Source organism: Ambystoma mexicanum, chromosome 7p (assembly GCF_040938575.1).
Source record: "Ambystoma mexicanum isolate Mex_15411 chromosome 7p, UKY_AmexF1_1, whole genome shotgun sequence".
Lineage (NCBI taxonomy): Eukaryota > Metazoa > Chordata > Amphibia > Caudata > Ambystomatidae > Ambystoma > Ambystoma mexicanum.
This window is the reverse complement of record NC_090939.1, coordinates 216168832-216196547: the sequence shown is the minus strand read 5'-3', so window position 1 is coordinate 216196547 and position 27716 is coordinate 216168832. Positions and strand designations below refer to the sequence as shown.

Here is a 27716-nt window from a genome sequence, read left to right as displayed (position 1 = left end):
TACTTGCAAAGTAGACTGACTCTTAAACCTAGCCCTCATGTACTGTGATCTAATTGTTCTAACCTTCTCACTAAACCACGTGTTAAACTTGCTAGAGCCGGGAACCTAACATTTGACTCTATTGCGCCTTGCCTTTGGAATAGCCTTTCATCCAATCTAAGAGAAATATACTCCTTGTTCATTTTTAAGAAGGCCTTCAAGATCTTATTTTTTACTTAGAATTCTAGGTTACGGCTGGCTTGAATGTATACTTATGATCTTGGGTATTCTGTGAGTAGTTGGACTGTCTCCATCTTGCAAATCTGTTGCCTATGGCTGGCTTTGTCTTATATGCGCCAGTGGGCCACTGGCGAATTGCAAATACTGAACTAAACTAAACTTAATTCATCCTGACACAACTTGGAATCCTAGACTGGTGAACGGTATGCATCCTAAAGAGTCTCTGGTACCTGAAAAGCTGGGACATGAACAGTGTGTGCTTGAAGGTGGATGACGTGTCATGTGGCAGAGTTGTTGACTGCACAGCCTCGGGCATGCAGCCACAAGCTGTGAGTTGAAGAACGCAGGCCCGCTGGAACACCAGAAGCAGTGTCTGGAATACTAATAGAGTACCCGCGATTACATGGACAGGCTAGGCGGCGGATGGCAGTGAGTGATGGCAAGGCTATGGAGTCCTGTGCTTGGGGAATGTAAACACGCAGCTGGGTGGTGCTGATATGGCCGTGACCACGCTGGTTCCCAGCATTACATCCTGCCTGGGCCCAACCGACCTGGAAGTTGAACACTGTTGCGGCTGGGGCTACCTTTGGTGCGAGGCCACGGTAAGCGGTGTTGTCCCCTCGCAGTCTCACAACAACGCTGTTCAGGGCAGAGGCTGAATTCCCAAGGAGCCACCGAAGTATGGGTAGTGTTAACCCTGGGAACGGCTGTCATCTGTGTCCCACTGTGACCCTCTTAAGCGATCTTGGGCCCTGTTACACCTTAACCCTGAGATGCTGCTGACAGGTTGTTGAAGCACCGGCTGAATTTCGGAGTGAAGAGGAAATTAAGAACGAGCAACATTATTTTATCATCTTTACTGCCAAATTACAAGTGGTCTGCATTGGTAAAAGTCACTTTCTCCTAACAGCAGAAGTGGGCCACGACTTCTTGACATCTCGTCCGATACCACAAAAAGAGGCCAGTAAAAGGTCCCCTGTGCCCAGCTTGAATACTACGTAATGAAAACGGTTTAGGTCGATTTTACCGCAAACAAATGGCCGTAATGACCAAAAGTTCTAAAAATGCTACCACCAAAGGTTCGAACACCAAAAGTTCGTACCTTTGGTGGTAGCATTGCAGGTAAGTATAATTTAAAAAAAGACTGCGTGCTACTGTGTGCTATAGTGAGCGGGGTGTTGCGAGGGACACCCCACAGCACACCCGTTAAAAAAAATAAAGAAAAAGAAAAAAAACGGGGGCGTCCCCCTTAACACCCTGCTCGCTATACTTCATAGTATAGTGAGCGGGGTTGTGGGGGACACCCCCTGCTGCCCTCGTAGTATGTGTGTTTGCATGAGAAAGGTGCAAACATTTGGTAGTTTGCACCTTTCTCGTGCGAACGTTCCAACCGCGGCCAAATCAGTCGCGGTCAGATCACTCGGATTCATGAAAACCACAACGACTGTGCCTAGGGACGTTATACTCTGATGTAAAGGATGAGGCTAGAGGCCGCTGGAATATCAAGCAATATGGGGCTCACCACTCGTGCACCCTAGACGCTACTGAGAGGTAGAACACCCTCAAATACCTGGTTCTCCAAAAAACCGATCACACAATTGCTCAACTAATGCGCCACTGGCAAAGTAACTTGTGGCCCTTAAAACTCAGGCCAAGCTATGTTTAAAATTAGCCAAACATTTAGCAAATGTGCTGGATAGGAATTTGCAGCTGACTATAATGAACCGTATCAGCCCGCTACATTTATGAAATACTCCACAACAGAAGAATGGAAGGGCTCCCGAAAGCCTACCAAGAGTATCAGACCTTCTGCGTTGTAGATGTTTTTGATGGGATCTACACTGAGGAACTTGCTATCAGTGAAGGCAGGAGTGTTCTAGGCTGGATTGTTAATGGGTTATTTGTTGATGTTTATAGCTTGGTTATTGTATGCAACAGAACCTTACTCAAATAAGACTCAGTCAATAGATGAAATATGGCAGAGCGTGTTGGTGTTACTGGATATAATAGCACTTAAACCACAGAAGGTGGTTACCCCCAAGAGGAGACAGTCGCTCGAAGTCTTTAATGTAAGGTACAAGTAATTCACACTTAGGTGTCTTCTTTGCCCTTAAGCTATTAACTTGGAATGTATGCGGTGTCAATTACCACATTTAGGCCAGGAAAATGGTTTCATATGTGGAGCACCACGGAATTAGTATCACATTCATGATGGAAATCCACTAAAACAGTGGAGTTGAAGTATGCCAAAAGATGGAATGATCACAGGTTCTTCTCCTACTCCACATATTTTCGGGGTGTGGCTGTGCTGGTACACCAAAATGTAGGATTCAGGAAGGAAGTAGAACGCTAATAGTCACAGGTGCAACGAGGTGGTGCCCGGTCACATTAATAAATAGCTACTCTCCAAATGTTGATACCCAGAATATTACAGTTACCATGATATTATGGGGTAGGAGATTTTAACACGGTGCTCGACATGTGCAAAGACCGTACTAGCGGAGCACTACGCAACCTGTCCAGGTCAGTTTAATCAAATCTGTGAACTACATAATCTGGCTGATTTGCGGAGGCTCAGACATATTCTTAAAAAAGAATTCACATTTAACCCATCCCCCATGACAACGCTTCCGGAATCGATTCATATTAATGTGTAATACGAAAGTGGGGGTGGGTCACAGACTGTCGGATCCTGCCGTGCATGCTATCTGACCACTGACCGTTGGTTGCCAAATTATTGATCCCATTACATAATCAAAGAAAGCAACGTCGAGGTCCAATACTCATTGCAAAACAGTTTGCACATTTCTACACTGCCTTGTGTACCTCAACGTCAACCTAGTCCAGGGAGAAATAAGTCCCTTATTAGACCAAATGATCCATTAGTGCGTAACAAAAGAGCCAACAGAACAATGAATGTCTCCTATTGCAGAGTAAGACATTTTCAGGGCAATGAAAAATATATCAAGCGGCAAAGCGCCTGTGTCGGAGGTTCTATGTCATTTCGTCAACAGATTTATTTTCAATGGGTTTTTTAACAAATATTTTTAAATGAAAAAACGAATCAAAATTGTTAATTTTTTTCATTTTGGGAGGTTCCACCCAAACCCACTATCCCCTATTGTTATTTCTCTATTCCCGAGCCCCCACTCCTTATATGCACTTTCCCAGGCTCCCTATATTTTTTGATGATGTTTTTTATTTTAAAAAATTTGTAAAAATACCTATCGAAAAAAAAGGCCGTTGATGAAAGGACGGTATACTGTGTCGTTTGGCCTTTCGGATGACTTTAACAAAGTGTTTGCTGACTTAATCCATGATTCCATAAAATGTATCAAGAGGTGCTGAAAGTCAGATGCCTTCCCTCAACATAGAGAATCTGTCATTGCACTAATACTCAAACCTGACAAACACCCCAGTAGTGGCTCCTCCTCTATGCTAATATCCCTTATCAACACCAACAACAACATTTTGGCTAGGATCCTAGCTGATCACTTCCTGCCACTAATAGCGAATTGTGTGGAGCCGGACCAAGCAGGAGGTATACCAGGAAGGCTAATGCCATACAACCTGAGAAGATTATTAGGCTTACTTCAATTAACCAACCCTAGTTACCAGCCTACAGGTGTATTACTCAATGCAGAACATTTTTTGGCTACATACAATGGTCTTTTCTAAGCGCAGCATCAGGGAAGAAAGGGTTGCCACCACTTGGGTTAAATCTTGTGAAACTCCTATACACTGAACCCAATGCCCAAATATTAGTAAATGGGTGACTGAGCTCATCAGTACCCCTTTCCAGGGGCACAAAGCCGGGCTGTCTCCTACGCCCATTGTTATTTTACCTCACCTTTGAACCATTAGCCACTTGGATTTGCACTAATAGTATCCCTTTTTACTGATGATGTGATGCTGTTCATCAAGCACCCGAAAGCGAATTTACCCCCATCATGCATGAAATCGACAAATGTGGTCTTTTTCAGCCGTGAAAAATAATATTTCTAACTTAATGCTATTTCCCACATCAGATGGCTACTCACAACTCGAGAGTGTCGCTAGATTTACTTGGTGCCTGGATTACTCAAGATACTTAGGAATTGATTTGGCTAAAGACAAGCAAATCCTGTTTAACAGAATTTTTTTGTGACGCACTGGAAAAAGCAACACAAAACGCAGAGAAATGGCACAACCTACCTTTATTGCAGACAGGTAGAATATCTCTCATCTCTTATTGAGATGTAGTACTCCCAAAATTCCTACATTGGTTCTTAAACGTACCACTAATGATAGCAGCAGTTTTCTTTGTGCAAATAAAGTGTGTCTTTTGAAATTTATATGGGCAGGGAATATGACAAGAATACCCTGGGGAGAGTTGGTTCTGCCGCTAGAGATGGGAGGTTTAGGAATTGCCGACTTTGAACAATATTATTTAGTGGCCCAGCGCAGCATCTCTTTTGTTGGTAAAACCCAACTTCTGCAAGGCCACACGTACAAGCTGAAAGGGCAATTGCAGTCCTTGCTTTTGCGATCAATAAAATGCAGGAAAACATACCCTGTGCAGAGTAAAATTCATGTAGTCTCATGTACGCATCGGGTCCCGATCCAACTTGCCAAAGGATTACATGTTTATGAGTTATATTCACCATTGCTACTGATAACTCATATTCTCCAAGTTAATATATCTGGGACACAATTGTTAATTAACACTATAAAAAAAATAGGCCTTACAAAATGGAGTGATTTCTTTCCAGGAGGCAGATTCCTCACTTTGGACATTTTCAAGGAATTGGGGGATGGGGGGTCTCTGGTTGAAATATTCATATCGCACTCGCTATGTATCTTGTGGCTAAAGGGAGTCTTTCAGCTCCTGGACCCATCTGCAGTCTCAATTCACAGGTGGAGAGGTGCTTACTGATTATGACTAGGTTAAACCTGTTTCCACTTGCCAAAAGAGCCAGTTGGCACAAGGCCTCATCAAAATGCCTGTGTGGTATGGGGTTGGATGAAGGCCTGGTGCACTTTATTATGATCTGCCAATTTGTGTAAAGCTGAGAGGAGGGCATGGTTAAAACCACACTTCCTGGATCACAACATCAGATCATGCAAGGAAGCTATGGCTTTAATGTTTAATTGTGCTGAGCCCCAGTTTCTGTTTGATTTGATTACATTCCTGGACATGGCCTTAAATACAAGATTGCTTAAAGCACAAATTGCATCAAAAGGTCTAAGGTCTAATCTCCCATAAATCTGTTGTTGCTTGTGGGTGAATCTTGTAGGAACATTTATTTACAGGGGGTTATAATTGACTTTGGTTTTAACTGTCTGATTTTAAATAAGTTGTTAATTAATGTTGCTGGCAAAATAATTGAGTTTAATGTGGAGTAATGATATTATGTGTGTATTGTTAATGGAGTAATATGAGTACATTTTTTTAAAGAAACCAACAATATATTTTAGAGCGCAATATATGTGCCATACTATATTTTCCACCTTCCCAGCTCCTCCAAACACTTTTGCATTTTTGCATTATGCAATACTACTAAAGGGCAAGGGTCGGCTAGTATCGATGATGTATGCAAAGTACTCAAGAAATCCTCAACAAGGGCCGTGGCATCTCGTACAGAATGGGAAAGAATTCTACAAACAGAGATGACAGATGCCCTATGGTCCTTTTTTGTACACAAAACAAACAACTTCTCCTTCAATACAAGTTTTAAAAGTATACATTTCAAATGTATTCATTAGTTCAATTATTCACCAGTACAATTGCACAAATACTACCCCGAGGGCAACTACCACTGTGGAAGATGTCACAGCAAGCAGCCCAGCTTCCTTCACATAGCATGGCGAGGCAGACCAATTAGGGAATTTCGTGAAAGTGTTTTCCAAGCAATGCGTGAGCCTGTGATAAGTTCCTCGTCAATTTCTCACACCCACAAGGGCCCTCCGCCTGACTTCTATTGGGTCAGTGAATTTTGACAAACTAAACCTCCCATCATGATTGAGAAATTGAATTGGAATATACATTTTTCAAATACTTCTCTCCATTGTCATATGATATTTATAATATTTATTTATTCAGACCCATTCGAATATTTTGAATCCAGAGATATCAATTATGTTTCTGTCACTTCATTCATAACAGCACTACAAAAATATGTGCATTTTTATTAGATCATACATTTCAATATGTCATTTTTATCCCCATGTGGTCCATGTTTTTCTACTCAATATAAATCTGTATCTAGTTTATGTTTTGGACCAAAAGCTCGATCCAAACAGCTAGTTCTTACTGATTTTTTGACTAGCACATTTAAAACATATTTTTCATTTGAACTGAATTGCATTTGTATGGGCTTGACCCATTTTTTCAGCAAAAACCATCTGCTGAGAAAGACATTCCATTGACTAAAGTGATCATTTTAACAGGCGCTTTAATAAAACAGGTGCATGCACAATTATCATGTGGCTTATGGCCTGCAAGCTCGGATGTTAGGGTCCTATGCAAGAGTCTGATTCTGAGAAAGTACCCAATTAATTGGGCTTGCATATTACCCCATCCCGATGATGAATGTATTAGAATGCCCAAAGCAACTGCCAAGTTCAACGCAGAGATTGGCTGGATTGATGTTTGGAATAGTGAAAAGATGCGTCGCTATGGGCTGGGGAAGGCGTCCGGCTCCAACGGCTATGAGATGGTGACAGATTTTACATTCTGTTATGAAACAGAAGAAACCTAAAAATCATGCTAGTGGCTACATGCATGCTTAGTGATATGTGGATAGCATACACAAACGACCTGGTAACTAGAACTATTCTTATTGAAGGCAATGCAGAATCAAAGTCATGGACTGTAGAGTAATGAACTGTTTTATTGTAATGCATATTATGTTGTCTATAATGCATGTATGTTGCACCACACCAAATCATTTTAGATATAATCCACACATATGTTCCTCTGCTTGCCCAGTTAGGAGTGTGACTCTGCTGCTGACTATGACTGGCGAATCCTGTAATTCTCTAAAGAGCAATCGAACTGCAAGTTCTGACTTTATTGTTGTTGAATAAATAACATTTTAAAAGAAAATGTAATGAAAAAGAAAAACACAATTAATTTGAATTCACTTTAGGAGTCCACTTAAAGCAGAATCCTTCTTTTTCTGCGCAATGTTACTTTGAAAAATGACACTGGTCATTTAAATTGACATTATATTTTGGGGAATGAAGGGGAGAAAGCAATCAAATTTGTTATTCAAATTTAAGGAGCAGAAAACCCTATGCATGATTTTCTTATAGAAACTATGGTTTTTACAGGTTAAGAAGTTTCTCTATCCCTGCAAATATGTGAGGTACATTGTACACTGCCCTCTGTGAGAATACAAAAGTCTGAAGTGCCTTCTTAAACTCTTCTTGATATAACAGGTTCATCGGGTGACCTCCAAAATGTACCACCCTGTATTTATGAGTGCTTTGCAGACCTCCAAAGGTCAATCTGAGGTGCCTTGACACATTGTACAATTTGGTCTTCTGTGAAAGGTATTAAGTCCAGCTGTCTGTAGATCCCTACGGCTGATGAAACTTGCTTTGAAGATCATTCTGTATTCCTCTGAAAGTCAACAATCAGCATGCAATCAGGAAGGTAGTATTGACCCAATGGATCCTGACAAGCAATTTCATTGGTATGTTGATCAAGTTTCTGGTGAGTATTGACAGCCTGTTCCATGGACAGAGGGATCTGTAGCTCTTATCTTCTGAAGGAGCATTGGGCCACTGATTGAAACATTCTCTAATGCACATTGAAGGAAGGAGCATGCAGGCTCTGATGTGACAGTGACACTAGGAAGCCCAGACAAAGAAGTGTATTGGCCCAGCTTCCAGAGACTATTAAAAGCATTCTGCTTAAACACATGAAAGGCTCATGTAAGTAATAGACAAGGGTCCCATACTGGGAAAGATAACTAGAGATATGTCAGCGGTAGCTTATATACATTTATGCAATACAAGGTGTGGATCTATACCATGTGCAGCATATTCAGAGGCATATATAAAAGTGCAAACTGCAACGTGTGCCCTAGTGCTTATAGCATGCCAGACTGCCCTTGTCATGGTGCAATGGTTTTCTAATATGTCCCAGCGTTTTTAGAAAGATGGCAAACTTTATGCAGAATAATAATGAAGTTTGAACATGCAAATGGAGTTGCATATGCACTAGCACACTTTGCACGTGAGCAAACTGCATATTCGAGTGCAAGCATACAATAATTCTGCATTTAAGAGTATGGTGAATTGCAGTAAACAGTCAAGCATTGGCAAAGCCAGCACCAACCTTTTTGGCTTCTGTGTAGGCATGCGGTAGGCATCTGTTAGGCACTGGCATAATGCCTGGGCATATGAGAGCAATAGCTGGAAAATGGTGTGAGTACCTGGGCATATTATATCAGTGTCTGGCAAATTCCTGGACACTAGCTAAAACAGTTGGTTTTTCCAATGCTTGTTTTTCATAGGTGGTGGTTGGGAGTAGCCATAGGGATTAGCATGGCTATAGGCAAAGAGTGGGTGCGTAAATAACCATAGAACACCCACAAGCTGTCTGTCCTTCCTCATATGTCATTCCCTCCTATCTGTACCCTAATGCAATAGTTTCGGCTTACACCCCCTTGTAGCTAAAACTAATAAGGATACGTATCTACTGCACATTCACTCATTTCCAGCCTATATTTAATAGGACAGCAGAGTAACATTTACAGCAATTAAATATCTACATTATTTCCTGCCTTTCAACAAATACTGAGCAGGGCGCTTTGTTGGCAACCCTTGCACATTGTTGCTGCTCAGGTTTCAGCGTCTTACGTCCTGTAGTACAATTGGACAAGTTCTCCATTCAATGGTGTAGATTTTAAGATCTACTTTCTAAGTAATAAAGTCAGGCTCAAGGAAGGTTTTGCCAAACAAGCAGAGGCCATTTTTAGTCATAATACCTATGAACTGATCAACAAACGTCTTCTGCTATTTATGTGTCAGCTTGTAGAAGACATGGCCCCAAGCGGTGCCCCATGAACCGATGATAGTGCTGCAGCCAGCATGGATGCAAACCTGAACAGGCCATGACATTACAGCACCAATTCAGTCATAAGTTCTGGGCAGCAGATGAGGTTTCAATACTGCCCTCTACTTAAAGATGAGAAGGCTGTACGACAGGCTGTCAAGTGTGGACATCAGTATCCAGGTGTCTGTCTTTGACTTAGGGTTTACTGCAGCTTGTCAGGAGAGACAGGTGGGGGGCATCTCAATGGACCTTAGACTAGTGGACCTCCGCTATGCTGTCATTTAATGTTACATTCTCAGACTTCTATAATGCATTGCCACCAACAAGTGGGCTCTTGGCATTGACGCAGGATATATGGCAACGGGTGAGAGCTGAAGGGCTAACATTCTTTACATTCCCAGAATGTTAAGAAAAGAGGAGGTTTCCTGTTTTGAACAGAGGTAATTGGGAGTTTCACAAAGGCGTAGTTGAGTTTAATTCCAGAGATGTGGAGCTAAACAGAAAGCACAACCACCTACCCATACTTTCTTACCTCTGGTGATGGGGGTCTATTTATCAGTCCTGTCCTACAAGGCACTTACCTGAACCCTTTTTTCCAGCTTTGCTTTCCAATTGGTTTATCAAGCCCCCTTTCCTCGCAAAGGCCGTGTCAGTCCTGTTGGATGTTTTCTTGGCACCCACAGCAGAGCAAGAGGCGGGGAACAGCCCTGCAACCCACCTCTCCTTGCCTGCCTTTTTACTCCTCCTCCATTTAACCTCCATTTCGCTGTTATATGGGAAAGACACATATAATCTTACACTCCCCCGCCCTCCTGATCCCGTCTTTCCCTCTCTCCCTTCATCCTTGCAAACTGGCCCCCATGTACAGATATCAGCCACCATGCCCTGGCCACCACACTCCATCTACAACCTTAATCTTATCCTGTGCCGACCACACGAACCTCAGCACTCTGAGATGACTCATGCGTCAGGAAAAGGGGCTTTTGGAAAACGTTGCCCTCGTGCAAAATAGATAGATACCATTCCGTATTAGTACTAGGGCAAGCTATGCCCTAGTGCAAAAGTGCAGTGAAAATGTATCCTTTTTGCATTGGAGCCATTTTACCCTAGTGCTTATACCAGTCCAAACTGCACTTGTCAAGGTGCAATGGTTTTCTAATATGTCACAGTGTTTTTAGAAATAGGACACACTTTGCCCTAGTGCTAATACCGTGCAACTTTGTACTTGCACTGTTGCAAAGCTTCTGTAATCTAGCCCCAGATGGTTTTCAACATATACTGGGTGGTTGGCACTAAAGGCAGGCACTTTGGGTGGTGGTTAACAAGCAAGCAGCTGATGATCTACAATGTTGCGGAGTAACAGAAGTGTTTTTTAACCACCGATGAAAGTGAGCCCTGCCATAGAAGCTCTCGCTGATGACCAGGAATTTAACAGATCACATGTTATGCCTTTCGAACAGGAACATTCTTCAGTTTCAATAACTCCAACAGTTCATCAATGTAGCATTCAGAGTGTGATTGGTTTCAAGCAATGGAAGAATGCAACATGCGTGAGTAGAAGGTCAACCCGCAATGAGGTTGGTGAGAGTTAACCTTAGACGACTCAGAGGTTTAATAATTTGTAACTCTCATGATCGACTCCAAAACAACAAACCTTTTGAAAGACAAGCCTTTTTTTTAAAATTATTGACAGTATTTTTGTTTTCTCTGCAACGCCTCCTTTTCTTTCTTTTCTCTTTCATAATGTTTATTTTTCAATGTGTGCACTTTCTGTCTCTGTTTAATTTACCCTAGTTCCTTTTGCTTACTTTCGGTCCCAAAAAACCTTTGTCAGGTCAACCTCACCTGTCATGGTCGTCCTTTAACCATACCATTTCCGATGCTCTCACTTTTCAATATCGACCTTTAAACGTGCAACCATTTTTTCCCATAAAAGATACATTTTCTTTCTATACCATGACTGTGTACTTTGCAAACTCTAAAACGCTCAAATTAATTTCAACATTTCAAAAAAAAAGGTCACATTGTAAAGATTTACCTGTTGCCTCCACCATTCCTTCTAGAATGACCACAATTTCCAAATCCTCTTTGGCCATCTGGGCTTTGGAAATGTCCCAGAAAGGGCTTTGCTGGTTAATTTCATGACAGATGATCAACGGTGACACCAAAAAAAGTCGGTCATCGCCGGTGTCATATCCAACATTGATATCCGTCTGGTTGAGTGGTATAAACTCCCCCTCTTTTGTCTGTTTGGATTTGATTAGCTTGGCCCTTATCGATGCTTCCACTATGTGTGAGTTCCTAAGGTCTCCGACTCGAAACATTAGGCACAATTTTCCATCACGCATGGACACGACGGCATTGGTAGAAAAAACAAGGGTCTCTGCCCTCTTCTTGGGCTGGGAAATTTTCACAAACATGCAACCAACCATAAAAGCGTTAACTATAGACCCTAAAACGGATTGAACTAAAAGAAGGATAATTCCTTCTGGACATTTGTCTGTGATGACCCTATAACCGTACCCAATGGTGGTTTCAGTTTCTATTGAGAATAAAAAAGCAGAGACAAACCCGTTGAGGTTATCCACACAAGGGGTCCATGACTTGTCTCCTATATGGTCCAGATCCCCACGAATGTAAGCGATGAGCCACCAGATCATTCCGAAGAAGAGCCACGTGACGGTGTAGACCAAGACAAAAATGAATAAGTTGAACCTCCATTTAAGGTCGACTAGTGTTGTGAAAATGTCGCTCAAGTACCGATAGGTCTCTCTGACGTTTCCATGGTGAACGTTGCACTTCCCATCTTTCCGCACGTACCGCTGGATTTTCCTCTTCTTACAGTCCTTGATTTTGTGTTTCGGCAGGTCTTCCCTGGCTTGCTTCGGCAGCTTCGGCTGCCGAACGGTGATTGGGCTCTCCACGTCCTGTTCCATTGAGCCTAATTCCGTTTCTTGAGCTAATATCGAAAGACAAAGAGAAAAAAAGAAAAAACAGAAAGCTCATTCAGTATGTATTTGCTTGTGCATGTTATTTAATCAACATAATACATCTCATAACGTGGCAGGAACACAGCCCGTGCCGCTGCTTAATTGCACATTATGAAAGGGTTTTCAATCCTGTACGGTTTGATGGTGCACATGCCTTCCTTATGTACTGCCCTTACTTAAATCTAATCAAGGACTGATTGCGGCCCAGATGGATATTCAATTTTCCCATTAAATACAGAGCCCTTCCTTTTATTGAATAACAGCATGTTGTCTAACTTTATAGGCCTTCAGGGATCTTTTGGAAGATATTGCAGCAGAGCAGCAATAAAAAAGGAAACTTGCTGGAGAGAGCACTTGTCGCAGGGAGGTGGTGGGGGCGTGCAAGCAAGAAATAATCTAAAATTATTTGTGGAGGTAAATGCTTAATCTAAAGCACCATGCCGTTTTTGACACATTGGGCCTTGTTACGAGTTTGGAGGTAGCCATGCCGTCATTACCGGCATGGTTACCTCCAAACTCGTGTCTGGGTCCGTGTCCCGAAAAAAAGGGAATTACCGGGCCATTCCGACTTTTGCGGGCCCAGTAATTCCCATTTTCGGGACCCGGATCCGGTACGTCCCCATTCCCATTTGAGCCCCCATAGGGCTCAATGGGAATGGGGAGGATGCTAACAACGGACCTGTTAATTACGGGTCCGTTGTGTGCATCCTGGTCTAATCGCGGGTGCCGGTATGCACATCTGGCCAGACCAGACATGCATACCGCCATCCGCGAGCAAACTCGTAATGTGGCGACCCGGTATGAAAGGTGCCGGTAACTTACCAGCACCATTCATACCGCGGCCGCCATGGTCGTAATGAGGCCCATTGATCACATAAACTCTCCTATGTAGGCATAGTTGCTCCCAATGTATTGAAATCATTTTTCAGTTGCATGTAAACCACCCAAGTCTTTTTAATTCAGGCACCACTTCCAGATAGATTTCAAATGTGATCAATATGTTCAGTTAATTAGTTTTGCCGTTTTGATTATACCTTGAATCATGTCCAAGAAGTGGGGGATCAAGGGTGCAGGTCAATGGATATCAGGTTTACTTTTTCCAAGACCCCTGCCTAACCATCAACTGAACTTAGCCTTAAATGTTTGTTTGATTTTAGACTTTTGAAATGAATATTTAGAGCGCTCGATGTCTGCAGTAAACCCTGCGCTGCCTGTGTGTGTGTTTTCATGTGCTGTGCTTGGGGGTCTGTGCTCAGCCACGCCATTAGGACCTCTTTGAGGTTTTCTGCAGTGGAAATGCTCCCATGCTTTGTGACCTTAGTCATATATATTCATGATAAGAGTCAAACACCAGCTACACTCATCTGCAAGCACCTGGCCGGCCTCTGCAGATGCTTGCAATGTGTGTGTTCTGCAAGACCAAGGGGACCTGCGCTTTACTGCCAATGGTCATAGGACCCACCCTTGTTGTTTGCTAGAAAGTACACATGTATTGCAGTGTGGCTAGAGCTTTCTGATTCTGGTGCTCTCACTAAGGCTGTGGCCTGCAACCTGCGGCTCTACAGATCATTTAGACTACGACTTCCATGATTTCTGTTCATTGACTGTGCTGGCTAGGGCTGTTGGGAGTTGCAGTTCAAAAGATCTGACGCTCCATCCAAATGTTGCAGACCTTTGCACATAGGTATGAAAGTCCTCCACACATCTTGTTACTCTCCCACCCCAAAAGTCCAAGACATGCTCTAGAAACGTATATGTATGCACAAAGCTCTCAATCACTGGCTACGAGGAAAGAACAAACAAGTCTTCTGTTTAGCTCCACAGGGGAGGGGTGTCCCCGCAAATACGGCTACCAGCATGTATGTACTTGGGGAACCAATGATTCTTTGATATATTGTTCACATCCATAAAAATACATATTTTAAAGTTTAGCGGCAAGGATGCATTTAAAGATGTGAATTCTTTGTTGTTACATGCCTAACTGATATGCTGATAGACAGCATTCACTTATATTTAGGTTACCTTCCCAGGATACTGGCCACTACAACCACTACTAGACGTGTGTGTGTAACTCAATACATTGACAGGAAACGTCACTGCCCATTACTCCCATTCTTCTGAAGTTCTACTACAAACATGACTTCTGCCAATTATTCCACTTATTGGTATAGACATTTTTGACATCATTATCACTACTGGTATTGGCCTTGACTCCTCCAGTTTGCCACTCCCCTGCATGCCACCAGTCATCAATTAGCACCGTTCTTTGAAGGTAATTCATATTTCACTCCAGGCATGCACACAAGTACTAATAGTATTGTCTAAAAATAAGCTGAGTTTTAGGTTTATCATAAATAATACATCCATATGATTGTATCGCATTTCATGATGGCGTTAGTGAGATTTAACTATTACATAATTGGCATTGTTGACAGAGAGATAAATGAACAAAGGTTACACGAATTTGCCAACTGTATGGGCATCATTTTCGCTCCGCCCAGGCTTTCTCAAGGCCATGCATGCAACTAAATATGCTGTTAACATAGCAAAAGAAAGAGGAGATGGATCTGGGAAAAGGTAGCAGTTCATAGAGAGAGAGGGAGACAAAGCATATGTATGACAAGCGAAAGGCAAAGAAACAATAACACGGCTCTCATCAATAGCACACGCCATTATTTACCATAAGAGAGTGCAACTAGGTGCTGTTCCAAAGCAAAACCAAACACACGTATCTGAGCCTACAGTTAGCAAATGTGAATTAAAAGGAGGCCAGGTGTACACAAGACTTACTCATATTGTGAAAAAGTTCATAAACCATGGGTAAGGTAGGTCCAAATCATTTCCAGGATGTCATGTAAGCAAAAGTGATATACATGCCTTGAGCTAAGTTTAAATGTTACTGAATAGTTCAGTAGATACATGATAGTGTAAATCAGCGATGCACTCCCTTGGGCATAAGGCAATCCAATGCCACTCGGGTAAGGGCTAACTGGTTAATTCTGTTCTGGTCAGATTATCTGTGTACCATTTTCTTTTTTCCTGTTATTCAATTTATGTTGGTATTTATTTGCAGCCATTATAATTATATATTAACTTAAATCGAAGCAAAGTCCGACTTGGAAATGACACAGTGATGGGCTGAGTCCCAAGTGTACAGGTATGGGTTAATTAAGAAGAATCCATTTCAAGTCCATTAACCAAGAAAACTGTTGATAAGATTGCTGGATGGTGGGAGTCAGTTCATGATCTCAGTTGACTGATATGGGGGAATGATGCAGCAACTATATATCGTCATACTTAGGTATGCATAACAGATACATCCTGTTATACTCAGCTGTTAATTAGCGGAATATATTAACCAAGAATGGTTATGTCAGCACCGCTGGAGAACATTTGCTGGTGCTGTTTAGTAATATAATTCCTGAATCATTATGATTTTCAACGGCCGTTAATTAGGTTTGCCCTTTAAAGAGAGTAATGAGATGCAACAAGTATTGTCATGGAACCAAAGCTGACAAGATAGTGAATGACATATCTTGTCAAATAAAAGCAGTGAGTCGAGTTAGACCATTGTATCAAAAGTAAGGACAGGGTGGTGAAATCATACCTTATTATTAGGAAAGGTTCAGCTACACCTTTGTACATGAAAACATACTCACTGCAGGTCAAGGCACGGGGTGATCTCAGTAAAGACGCCATCTTGATTTTTGCATGTATATTTATTTTCCCAATCGCGTCATCACGTAGATACATGTGACGTCATAATCAAATGTCCGTTTCGGGCACTGCTATTTTGGGTTGACTCTCCGTTTGCTGACGTTAGTCATATGTTTCAGTATCAATGCGTGTGGCTCAAAGTCACACCATCACGTGCTGCAGAGCAATGGTGGGCATAACACAAAGTATAATTAACTCATAGGGGCTTCAAGTCTGTTTTCAACTCTACACGAATAATATAATTGGATGGACAGTGATGCACAAACAAAACAACATTTGATTAGTGTATAAAATGAGTCACGATTGCAAAGTGAAATGACTCGAGAGGGCTTGCAAATCTGTCTTGGGATTCTGCACAAATGACATAGTTTGATGGCCAGTAATCTGCAAAATAGAAAGATTTAATACATGTATAAAGTAATGCGCAGTTGTTACAAATAAAGATTGACAAAGTGTAATGTGTTTCTGGAGTTGTGTTTTGTCTGTTGTCATAGAAAAGGTCAAAGCCTTTGTGTTACAATAAAGGTTTGTCTGTAAGAATCGGCTAGGGTCAAGTACGAGATTGGTTGCATGAATGAAGCGTTTGAAAAAGTGTACTATGGTATGTATTGATCCTTAGAAAGGTTTGGTGACACCCACCTGGTTGCACTCTCTAAAAATGTACAATGTAAATTCAGCATCTGCAAATTATAGAATCTGCATACAATTATAGCAGTGATATTTGCACATATATTTGAGTACATTATATGCAATCATAAGTACCATTTTTAATGGGCAGATGGGTACATAACTATTAAATATGTGTCCATATGTTATGTGATCATAGGCAGAGATGAGCTTATTTAGGGAAACCTCTAGTTCACTCATGGTGTTCAGGCCCAAGGTGGTGATCCTTAGCAGGTAAATCTAACACGCTTCTTTCTTTGTCAGGATTTTCTCTTGATCGCCTTCTCTGATGCAAGTCTTCACTTGGGCAATTGCAAGGCATCTGATCTCTTTTCTATTGTGCAATCAATATATTAAATAAATATACATTCAAAAATGAAGATGGTGTGTTTACCGAGATTGCCGCGTGCACGCAAATGGCGTGTGAATTATAACACTCTCTCCAAGCTGGCTTGCAAGCAGGCAGTCTTCCAATACCATGAAGCCATCAAATTAGCTAAATCTCAATACTATGCAATTTGTATCCATACTACCTCCTGTTCATCACAAGAACTTTTTAAAGCAAGGAAGGAACTCTCAGCTGTGGTACCCCTCACCGATCCACTACGCACTCAAGCACAATGTGACATGATCAGTGTCTTTTCCAATGAGAACATTCAGACCATTCGCCCATCTACCTCTGAAAGTGAACTCCCTGGTGCTGAAGACATGCACATCGGACAATCTCTGGCCAGAGCTAAGTCCCCACACAGCTTCCAGTTTGAGATGATTATGGATTAGGTGGTTATGAGGGCAAATCAGCATCTACGGGTGATTCCATTCCTCTCTGGGTCTGTCAGTCGTTACCATCTATATTTATCCTGTTTCTAATGGCAGCTCTTCATTTTTCTTTCTCTACAGGTTCTATCCCGCCCCCTTTGAAGCATGCACTTGTGTCTCTCTTATTGTACAAGTCACATCTTGACATATCTCAGCCAGTAAACTACAGACATATTTCACTTCTTCCGTCCATTATTTAGTTGATGGAAAATATAGTCACTCCTCAGCTTACTTCTTTTCTGGAATCACAGCTTTTGTTTCACCCTTTTCAATCTGGTTTCTGGCCTTCTAGGGGTATGGAATCAGTTATGATATTGGTTCTGGATGATCTTGCTTTCCTTCAAGACTCTGGAGAGGTTGGAGTGCTGACCCTCCTTGACCTCTTTGCACCGTTATAGACCATCGATCACCAGATCCTATTCCGCTGCATGGAAGACACAGGAATTTCCGGCCTACCCCATGGCTTGGTTTTATATATTTCCTTTCTGATTGTGCTCAGACGGTATCTCTTGCTCCCTTTTTTTCTTCTCATGTTGCTCTCTCTTGTGGGGTTCCTCAGGGGTCTTCCATGTCGCCGCTTCTTTTTAACTTTTATCTTCAGACTTTGGCAGATCTGATTTACAAGCACGAGGTGCGTTTTTACACATATGCTGACGACACCCCGCTGCTTTTCCAACTGGACTCCCTGGGATCTACCCCCCACTCAATGTTAGAAATTGCTTGTCAGCAATAGGGGAATGGATGGTAAAACATGGTTCTTAAACTTAAATGGAAATAAAACCAAGATCATGGTAGTGGGGTCCACTCGAACAGAGTCTTTTTGGACCACAGATTCCTGCCCAGAATCACTGGGACCATGTCCTACACCTAGTAAATCAGTAAAGAGCCTGGGGGTAAAACTTTTTCACTTTGGATCCTGGGAATTGCAGATCTGTTCTGTATCTAGTACAGTTTTTTAAAAATTGAAAACCCTAAAAAGTATTCTGCCTTTTCTTCCCCCGAAGTCTCGAGCTAGAGTGGTGGCAGCATCCATTTTGGGGTCCCTGGATTATTGTAATGGAATCTATTTGGGACAAACTGGCCTTCCTAATCCATCGGCTTCAACTACTCCAAAATGCTGCTGCACGGCTAGCCCTTGGTGCCACCCGTTTTGCCCACTCTCACAAACTTCTTTCCCAGCTCCACCGGCTCCAGGTTAGCAGCCACATCACATTTAAGGTGCTCTGCATTGTCCACCGGGAAGTCCATTCTGTGGGAGCAGAGTATCTTCAAGAAAAACGGATTCCTTACGTCCCAGCAAGATTATTTTGTTTCCGCTTCACAGAGCCCCCTTCCCAGGGCAGCAAAGCGTAACTGGGGTTTCCTAAAGCTTTGAAGACCCTCCTAGTTTGAGTTTTCTTCTTTTCTGTCTCGCATATGGTCCTCTTTCAGCGCCTGGTTGCCTTTGGTCCATAGATATTGCTTTATAAATATGGCTACATTACATTACCGTGCCAGACAACGTGCCTTGACCTATTGTGAGTATGTTTTCATGCAGAATGGTTTAGCTGAACCTTTCCTAATAATAAGATATGCTTTCACCACCCTGTCTTTACTTTTGATACAATGGTCAAACTCAACCAGCTTCACTATTGTCAGCTTTGGCTGCATTACAACACTTGTTACATCTCATTAAACTCTTTAAAGGGTAAACCCAATGAACATCCTTTGAAAATCATAATGATTCAGGAATTATTTCACTAAACAGCACCAGCGGAGTTTCTCCAGCGATACAGGATATGCAAACCCGACAGCTGTCACGATATATAGTTTCTGCATCATTCCCCCATATCAGTCAACTCTGATTATGAACTGACTTCCATATTTCAGCAATCTTATCAACAGTTTTCTTGGTTTAAGGACTTGAAATGCATTCTTCTTAATTAACCCATGTATGTACACTTCGAAACCTGCCCATCATTATGTAAGTTCCAAGTCGAACTTTGCTTCGATTTAATTTAATATATGATTATCATGGCCAAACATAATTACCAACATATAATCAATAAAAGCAACAAAAAAAAAAGCTTTTTAGATAGAAAATCTGACCAGAACAAAGCTAGCCAGTTGGTCCTTACCTGATTGCCATTTGATTGCCTTATACTATTCAGTAACATATGAATTTAGGTAAAGTGATGTATATCTCATTTGCTCAGATTACATCCTTGATATGATTTGGACCTATCATAGTCATGGTTTATGACTTTTTTCACAATATGAGTAGGTTTTTGTCCATCTTGCCTCCTTTGAATTCACGTTCAGGCATAGCCTGTGCACTCAATTTGATTTCTACTTCTAACTTTTGATAAATGTAGGGTCAGATCAATTTGTTTGGTATTGCTTTGCAACAGCACCTAGTTGCACTCTCTTATTATGGTAAATCCTGGCCTGTACTATGGATGAGATCCTTATTATTGTTTCTTTGTTTTTCACTTGTCATACATATTATGGACTGCTACTTTTTCCCAGATCCATCTCCTCTTTCTTTTGCTATGTTAACAGCATATTTGATTTCATGTATTGCCTTTATAAAGCCTTGGTGGAACTAAGGCCATACAGTTGGCAAATTCGTCTAACCTTTCTTAATTTATCTTTCTGTCAACAATGACAGATATGTAATTGTTAAAACTCACTTACTAACACCATCGCGAAAAACCTTTTGTGTATATGTATGAATTGGCACAATCACATGGACTTATTCTTTATGATAATAAACCTAAAACTCAGCTTTTTTGTAGACAATACTATTGGATGTTGGAGCGCATGTCTGGGGTGAAATATGACTTACCTTCTTAGATATATCTACACTTAGTTGCGCACTACTCGCAACACATCTGCTGTTCCGTGACAACACCAAATTAACTTCATCTGTCTCTTTGTCATGGTCTGACAACCACCCCTCAATAACTTCCTAAGCACAGTTCTTTGTCTCATGCATCCCTCTGTTTTGTTTCATCTAGTTATTACTTCATACCTTCAGAAACTGAAATTGGACACACACAAACTACATACCTAAACATAATGTCACATTTCTTCCTATGATGATGGGCTATATGAACATTGACCAACCAATCTTATTGATTTAGGGACCAATCAGCCTACTGGGAGAAGTCAAAATACAATTATTTTCAAATGTGACATCAAAATAACCATCTTCCCTGGAGGATGGGTTGTGGTATACCTAGTAACCCTTAACGGGCGATGTAGGCACCTTTATCATGTGTTAATTGCCTGCCCCTGAATTGACCCCATAGAAAAGTCCTGGACCCTAATTTTGGGAAACAGAATTATGGCAAGTGATAAATATCCCCCATAATCCATAAGGCCATTAGCAGATTGTGGTCCAATAAAGTACAATTCTTTCTAACTTAGTAAGAAACTTCCTGTTTCATGAAGACAGATCTATCTATCGGACATATAAATCCTGTGTACTGTATATTATTCATTAACTGTCTGTGCATTTGGAACATTTATCTGCTTCCCCTCCTTTGCTCAAATTTAGCGAGTCTGCTCCTTTTGGGGACAGGAAACATTATGTTGAGAAACGAGAAGAGCATATCACTTGGACTTCCAAGGTAGAGAAAGATGTCACAATCATTTTATCCTCAGCTTTTCATTTTGTTGCTATCTGAACGAGTATCTAAGGTTCATGGTTACAAGCACTTCAATGTTACTGTGAGTTTTGTGAAAAATTAAATGTACACCAAATCCAGTGTACATTTTAGACTAAGTGATTCAATCATACAACCCTCTTCTTACAGGTATATGTGTCACATATAAATATTGTGCGTTATCTTTATGCTCCCAGCATGGTATTTGATTGTATGCAAGGCAGTCAGGATCTCCCATTGGTGCTATTTGTTTCCTTCTTTTTTCTCAGAGGGGTATTTTGAAACAGCACACTAGGAAATAATATATATATCAATTCTAGGATGTGATAATGTGCTTTCCTCAGTAAAACAACAGTAACATTTTTTATAGTAATGGCAATATGTATTGGAAGGGATCATAAGAAATGAAAATTGTAAATGTTTATAAAGAGCCAGTTTATAATATAAGTGCAATTAAATAATTTACTTTGTTAATCGTTTCTTTTTATTGTGAATGCACATCATTTTGTATTTAAAAATGCCCTCTCTTCCTGGAAAGGGCCGTGCTCAGATTTAAACCAAGGAACTTTTTCCTCTGTGAGCACCATGGCAATGTTTCATTTTGTGTGTTGTCCACTGATTGGTTGGCACCCGCTGACAGAGAGTTAATGTAAGAGTGCGCCAGACTGCACTGACACAGAGAGCAACAGAGGCTGCACCAAATGAGATGATTCTCATCTGCAGAGAGACAGAAAGAGAAAGAGAAAGACAAAGACAGAGAGACACTCAAAGACACACACACAGCAAGACAGAGAAAGAAAGAGATGGAACTACATAAACAGAGAGATAGAGAAAGAGGGAGAGCTCTAAATCAGTTTATGATACACCGGGTACAGCTAGCCTACTCTTGCCTCTCCAACATTCAAAATAGGAGAGAACACACCTGATAATGTGACTCTCACCCACAGAGAGAGAGAGAGAGAGAGAGAGAGAGAGAGAAGGAGAAACACACATACACATAAACACATCAAAACAGAGATATATATTTATATTACTGGGCCTGCGGTAGCGGGCCAGTAGTTATGGTTAAGTTGCTAAATCCATAGGAAGAGCACTTTGTGGGTGGCTTATAACTCTGCTCCCTCTGGACAAATCCTCAGCAAACCCTGCAAAATAAATATATGACCCGCTCTGAATTCTTCTGCCATGTTTGGTGAGGTTTCGTGAAGGAGGGGCAAAGTTATAGGGGGGGTCCCAACATTCTTTTTTTTCCATAGACATAATGGGAAAAACTTTGCTCACGCCTACAGCCCAAACCACTGGGCCGATTGTCACCAAATTTGCGGCAGGAACGGCGGCTTGGTCCCGGAAGCGTGCTTTTGTAAATTTGGTGTAAATCCATCCAGTAGTTTTCTTTAAAATGGGCTAAACGTAAGTAAACAAAATTAGTGATATCTGAGTTCGGTCCGTGGACCCATTTCCCATTTCGCGGACATCAGGCACGCTCGCTGATGGATGGATAAAAATGTGAAATGCGTCAGTTTTCATGAAACGCCCGCCATCTTGGATTCACAGACTTTTGGTGGGGATCGCAGGCACTGTGACAAAGAAATAAAACACAACATTGCACTTGTCAAACTCAACAAACAATCTCTGGCGGGGTGGGGGTGATGAGGATGAGATGGGATATGGCCATAAGAAGCCAAAAAATTGGTGTTTCCATCCCTGAAAGTCAGTGAACACTCCAGATGTCCTGGGACAGCCCAGTGGTGTTCGCAGACACTTTAGATGTCCTAGGACATCTTTGCCCATTTCTGCCTTAGAGGGTTGGTGAAATGCAGTTTTTGGAATTATATTCTAGACGTTTTCTGAATGGTTTTGCAAAGTTTTGTGGGATTCTGTCAAGAGGGGGTAAAATTAGAGGGAGATCTGAAAAATATTGTAAAGGCTTATAAATGTTGTGCCATTTGATGAATCTGCACAACAGTTGGCAAAACAATTTTGGATCTAGGTATAAATGGTTTTACAAAGTTTGTGGAATTCTGTCAAGAGGGGGCAAAATTAGAAGAGGGGTCCCAAAATATTCTAAAGGCTATAAATGTGGTGCTATTTGACGAATCTACACAAAAGTTTGCAAAAAGATTTTCTAAAGTTTGGTGGGATTTTCTCAAGAGGGTGAGAAATTAGAGGGGGTCTCAACATTTTTAGATGGCTTATAACTAGGGGTGTACCGAACTTTGGCTTCGAGTAAGTATTTGGCCAAATTCCGGCTAAAAAAAGGCCTAATAGTTTCTTGCTATTCGGCACTTGCCAAATACTTTGACATTCTCATTTTAATACAATGCAACATGAACTCAGAAAGGCAAATATAGACTTCAGTTTGCAAAACTGAATAGAATTAGACCACACAGCAGAAAAATATCTTATATTGTAATCTGCTCTTTAGGGCATGTTTTGATACAGATTCGAAGACATGAAAGGTGCTCATCTTTTATACTTAGCCTGCAACAATACAGGAAAATCTTTTCTTTTGGTGAATGTTTATATGCAATGTGCACTTTTTCAGCTGGAAAAGACAAACTGGGAGAAATGTTCATAGATACTTTCAGTTCCTGTCATGTCACTTCCCATTGCATACGTAATAGACCACCTATTCTTTTTATAAGAGTGGCTAGGATAAGTGAAAAGTGAGCATTTGTTTGGGTGGGGTGAATAGTTGTGAGATGGAGTTCACGCATTTCAGATTTCCTCTTGACTTGTGTCCTGCATAAGCCGACATGAACCATTTTATACATTTCTATTTGAGCTGCAAAGAAGTTCCGAAACTAGACCGCATCGACTTTGCAACTAGATAGAGAATGCAATGCATTTGATTCAAAAAGGCAGTCCTTTTGAATTTGTGAAGCCTCCTACTTTAACTGGCACTGAATATGCAACAATCTTCTGTACATTTGGTCCCTTCATTTTGGGTAAATCTGCTTTATTTCTGGCTTTTATGCTTTAAATAAAGATGCTACATTCATTACAATGAAGAGAAATAAAACTATAGAATGCATTTCAAGCGCTTTGGATTAAGGCGCTATATAAATAACACATCATTATCATTATCATCATTATCATTTAAAATGGTGCTTTCATTGTTTTTTTGGAACATGATTTATTAAATAAAGCAACTATTCAGCTTCATATTCGGCTTCGGCCGAATAGTTTACAAACAACGCCTGTCCACAGCAATTAAGAAAGCAAGAAGAAAACAGGTGGATGACAGCACAGCATCAAAGCCGCTGAACGCTGGGCAAGAGATCGGTCCCCTTAAAGAAACGGCACACATAAAAAAACGTGCAAGAGGCGACTGCAAAGAGGTCCCATGCATTAAAACTCCACCAAGAAATGAAAAGAAGCATCTTTTTTCGAAATGAAAAGGAAACAGATCCAAAAGCAACAAAGTGGATGAGTTACTCGAATTTATAAATAAGAAATCAGGAATCAACGGCCTGAAGAAAATTGACAAACTTTAGTCTAACCAACAATAAGACCAAAAGTTTCCCATTGACATTTGATAAAACAGGGACTGGAGCCTTTGAATGCATCGTCATCCCATTTAAACAACGTACTGTCCTGAAGAGGGCTTTTAACAACAACAGCGGAACACCAGGGAAGGTGTTCAGTAGATTCTGTTTAGCCAAAACATATGTAGACTTCCCACAGACACCTTTAACAACGTTGTCTTTTCTACAAATAACATCTTCTTCAATTACCATCTTTACTCTGATAGTCTGCTCCTTTGTCAAAAATTCTGGCACCAATATCTTATTTGTATATTGAAAATACGATTGTCACTTACTAAAAATTGTTGTTTACAAATTGAAATAGTGGTAAAGCCTGGTGGAAAGCATATACCACATTATGCACTGAGTTTAATTGTTGATTAAAATGTGTTTTTATGTGTACTTCTCTGGCATGACACATTTTTGTCAATACATATGATATAAGGGTAAATAATTTTATCCTTTTGTTAAGTTTCTATCTGACCACCTTATAAGGTAGACTAAAAGAGAGGTAATTGAGCATGTTTTCATTGTTTAACACTATATAAGTAGTCCCAATAGTGCTCAATCCCCCTTGAACAAAAAACCCTGGGACTTACCCATTTTTTTCTCCTCTTTCCATGGTGGCCATCTTGGAAAATGATTTTCCCTCCTACGGCGTCCCGCTGTAGGAAGAAACATCTATTTTTTAGCACCCCGGGTTCCTGCTTTGGGGACCAGGGGTTCTAATGGCCTTTATCCCCCATTGCAGGGGCTGCAATGGAGGATAATGTTCCGGAGCCCTTGTTATTTATTTATTTATAAAACACTGAGGCCCGCAGACATCAGGGTGTGCACAGACATACTTCACTTGGGCCGATAACTTGGGCTGCTGCGCTGTTACCCCCTGTTCTGGTCCCTGGAACGGGGGATGAACGTCGCATTATTCTCATTAGCATAACACAAAATGTTAATGGAAATGTTGGAAAAAGATATTGAGCCTATGTACTTTACTGAAAAATTTAGATGGAGTCTATAAGATTTTTTTGAAGTTCTATTTTTTAACTGTGAAAGGTGGTTCCTAAAGGAACCTTTCTTTTGTTGTTTTTTTAAAATAATTTCTTTGCAGGAGAGGTTAGAACGTAAGGGGAGGAGGGTGAAATGAGGGAAGAGGCACCAAGCACTAATATGGAGGACAGGGGGACAGGGGAAGATGTTGTGCGTGTGTTACATCTAAGGTAGTGGCCAGTGTTTCTCATGCTCCTTGATTATAGCTTCAAACACAGTCGAAAATGCTTCCCCCTGCAGAGTGGTGTGTTGCAGTATATACAGAGGACTGTTGTCTTCCAAAGATATGGATCAACAGCCTCTTTTATTGCTTGCAAGGTAGCTGCTGGGATTTTGTCTCCCACAGAAGTAGGCTGAGTGGTTACAGTATTGGTTGAGGAAGATGAGATGAAGGAAGACAGCCTACTACTTGCTGAGAAAGGAACAACCTTTCTGAGAGCATTGCAGTGGTTGGATTTGATGTGGGGGCGCATGGAGGTGGTCCCATAGGAGTACTGTCCAGGTCGTCCACGACTGAGTACAAAGTTGCACTTGGTAGATTTAGCCTTTGGTACACTCCCAAGAGTGGTAAAGAACTGCCACACCCATGATTATCTCTGGGTGCTAGAGTTAGGCACTTCCTCTACCTCATCTTCTTGGTCCTCTTCGTTGTCTTTGGAAGTACTGCACTTTTTATGTTGTGTAGGTCTTCCAGCTGGTGGTGGTGGTGGCTCCTAGGTAGGAGGGATGGCAATAGCTGATAAAATTTGTAAGAGAAATAGCAGTTTTGCTAATATTCTTCCAAGTATGTGCTTTGTACCAGATTGTTAATGGATAATGAGTAAGTGTAGGTGTAGGCGCTGTGCAAGGGTACATTTTGAGCTTGAAAGTGCCTAGATAAGTCGAAAAATGCAGTTCCAAACAGTTCTCGAAGCATGGACCCGATCACGAAGTGCTGACGCCTTCGCAGACACGTCATCATGCTGCGTGCGAGCGCATGGAACGGAAGGTCTGTGATGACAACAGAAGTTCGCGGACGTCGATGGATGCAAAAACAGTGGAAAAAGTTGCAAAAAGTGTATAGAAGTGTTAAAAATGAAGCTAGAAGGTGGGAAATGGCAGAACTTAAAGGAGAACCGTAAATTGGACAGAAGTGTTGCTATATTGGGGTAAGTATGATATTAGTAAGTTGTAGGAAAATAGCATGGCATGATAAAAACCTATGAAATTCAATGAAAAAACGTTGTTAAAGGGACTTTATAGTTAAGTTACCCAAATAAAAACCTAGCAAATTCAGTGGAAAAACTTTGTTACAGGGACGTTATAGTTCCTTTGCACTAATACAACCTATCCATATTATGGCTACAAGTAAAACCAAAAACCCCAGAAATTCGCCAGTTATGGTAAGCTAAGCAACCATAACTCGCGCCACCACTGTGCACTGCTAAGACTCACACCCAGGACAACAAAGATGTCATCACAAAAGTGACTAATGTGACTAGTTTGACTAATCATGATAAAAGGATGCCCTATTTCAAATACTGCCTGATTTTACTAACCAACTGATGATAAATATGTAATATAGGGGTGTACCCGATTTGATATTTATGGCAAGCCCAAATACCCCAGACAGCCAGTCCAAATATTGCCTGTGGTAAACACAACAGGATAATGAAGTGGCCTCCACCTGGAAATTAATGTTAATACCTCCAAAATGTATTTTCACCTAAAAGATAGTGGTAAAGATTTTGACATGATGTCATTTCAGGCAAATGAGCAGCAAATCAATTACAAAGGGTATACAAGTGTCATAGAAAGTGGAAGCACACCACAGAACAACATGCTGGGCATCCGACCATCAAAACTACATGTGCTTATAATCTTGCAGCAGGAGTTGCAGGAGGTGGGCGGTGGAGTATGAGGAGGGCCACTGTCTAGAGGGACAGGGTATCACCCGGGGAGATGAGCAATGAACACATACTCACCCTCAATTGGAGATGCACACGATCACCTCCATCCTGCAGTTCAGAGAGGGAGCTAATGGGAGCAGTAGTAA

General features: G+C 41.3%; 1 protein-coding gene across 3 annotated transcripts in view; it reads right to left on the bottom strand.

Moving 5' to 3' along the window:
• Positions 1–27716, bottom strand: part of KCNJ6 (potassium inwardly rectifying channel subfamily J member 6) — a 1845462-nt gene that overhangs the window by 312276 nt on the left and 1505470 nt on the right. For all 3 annotated transcript variants that reach the window (XM_069636081.1, XM_069636080.1, XM_069636079.1), the window contains one exon: positions 11304–12224. In XM_069636081.1, coding sequence (XP_069492182.1) covers positions 11304–12201 — 898 coding nt within the window. In that variant the 5' untranslated portion in view covers positions 12202–12224. The remainder of the gene's footprint in view (positions 1–11303; positions 12225–27716) is intronic.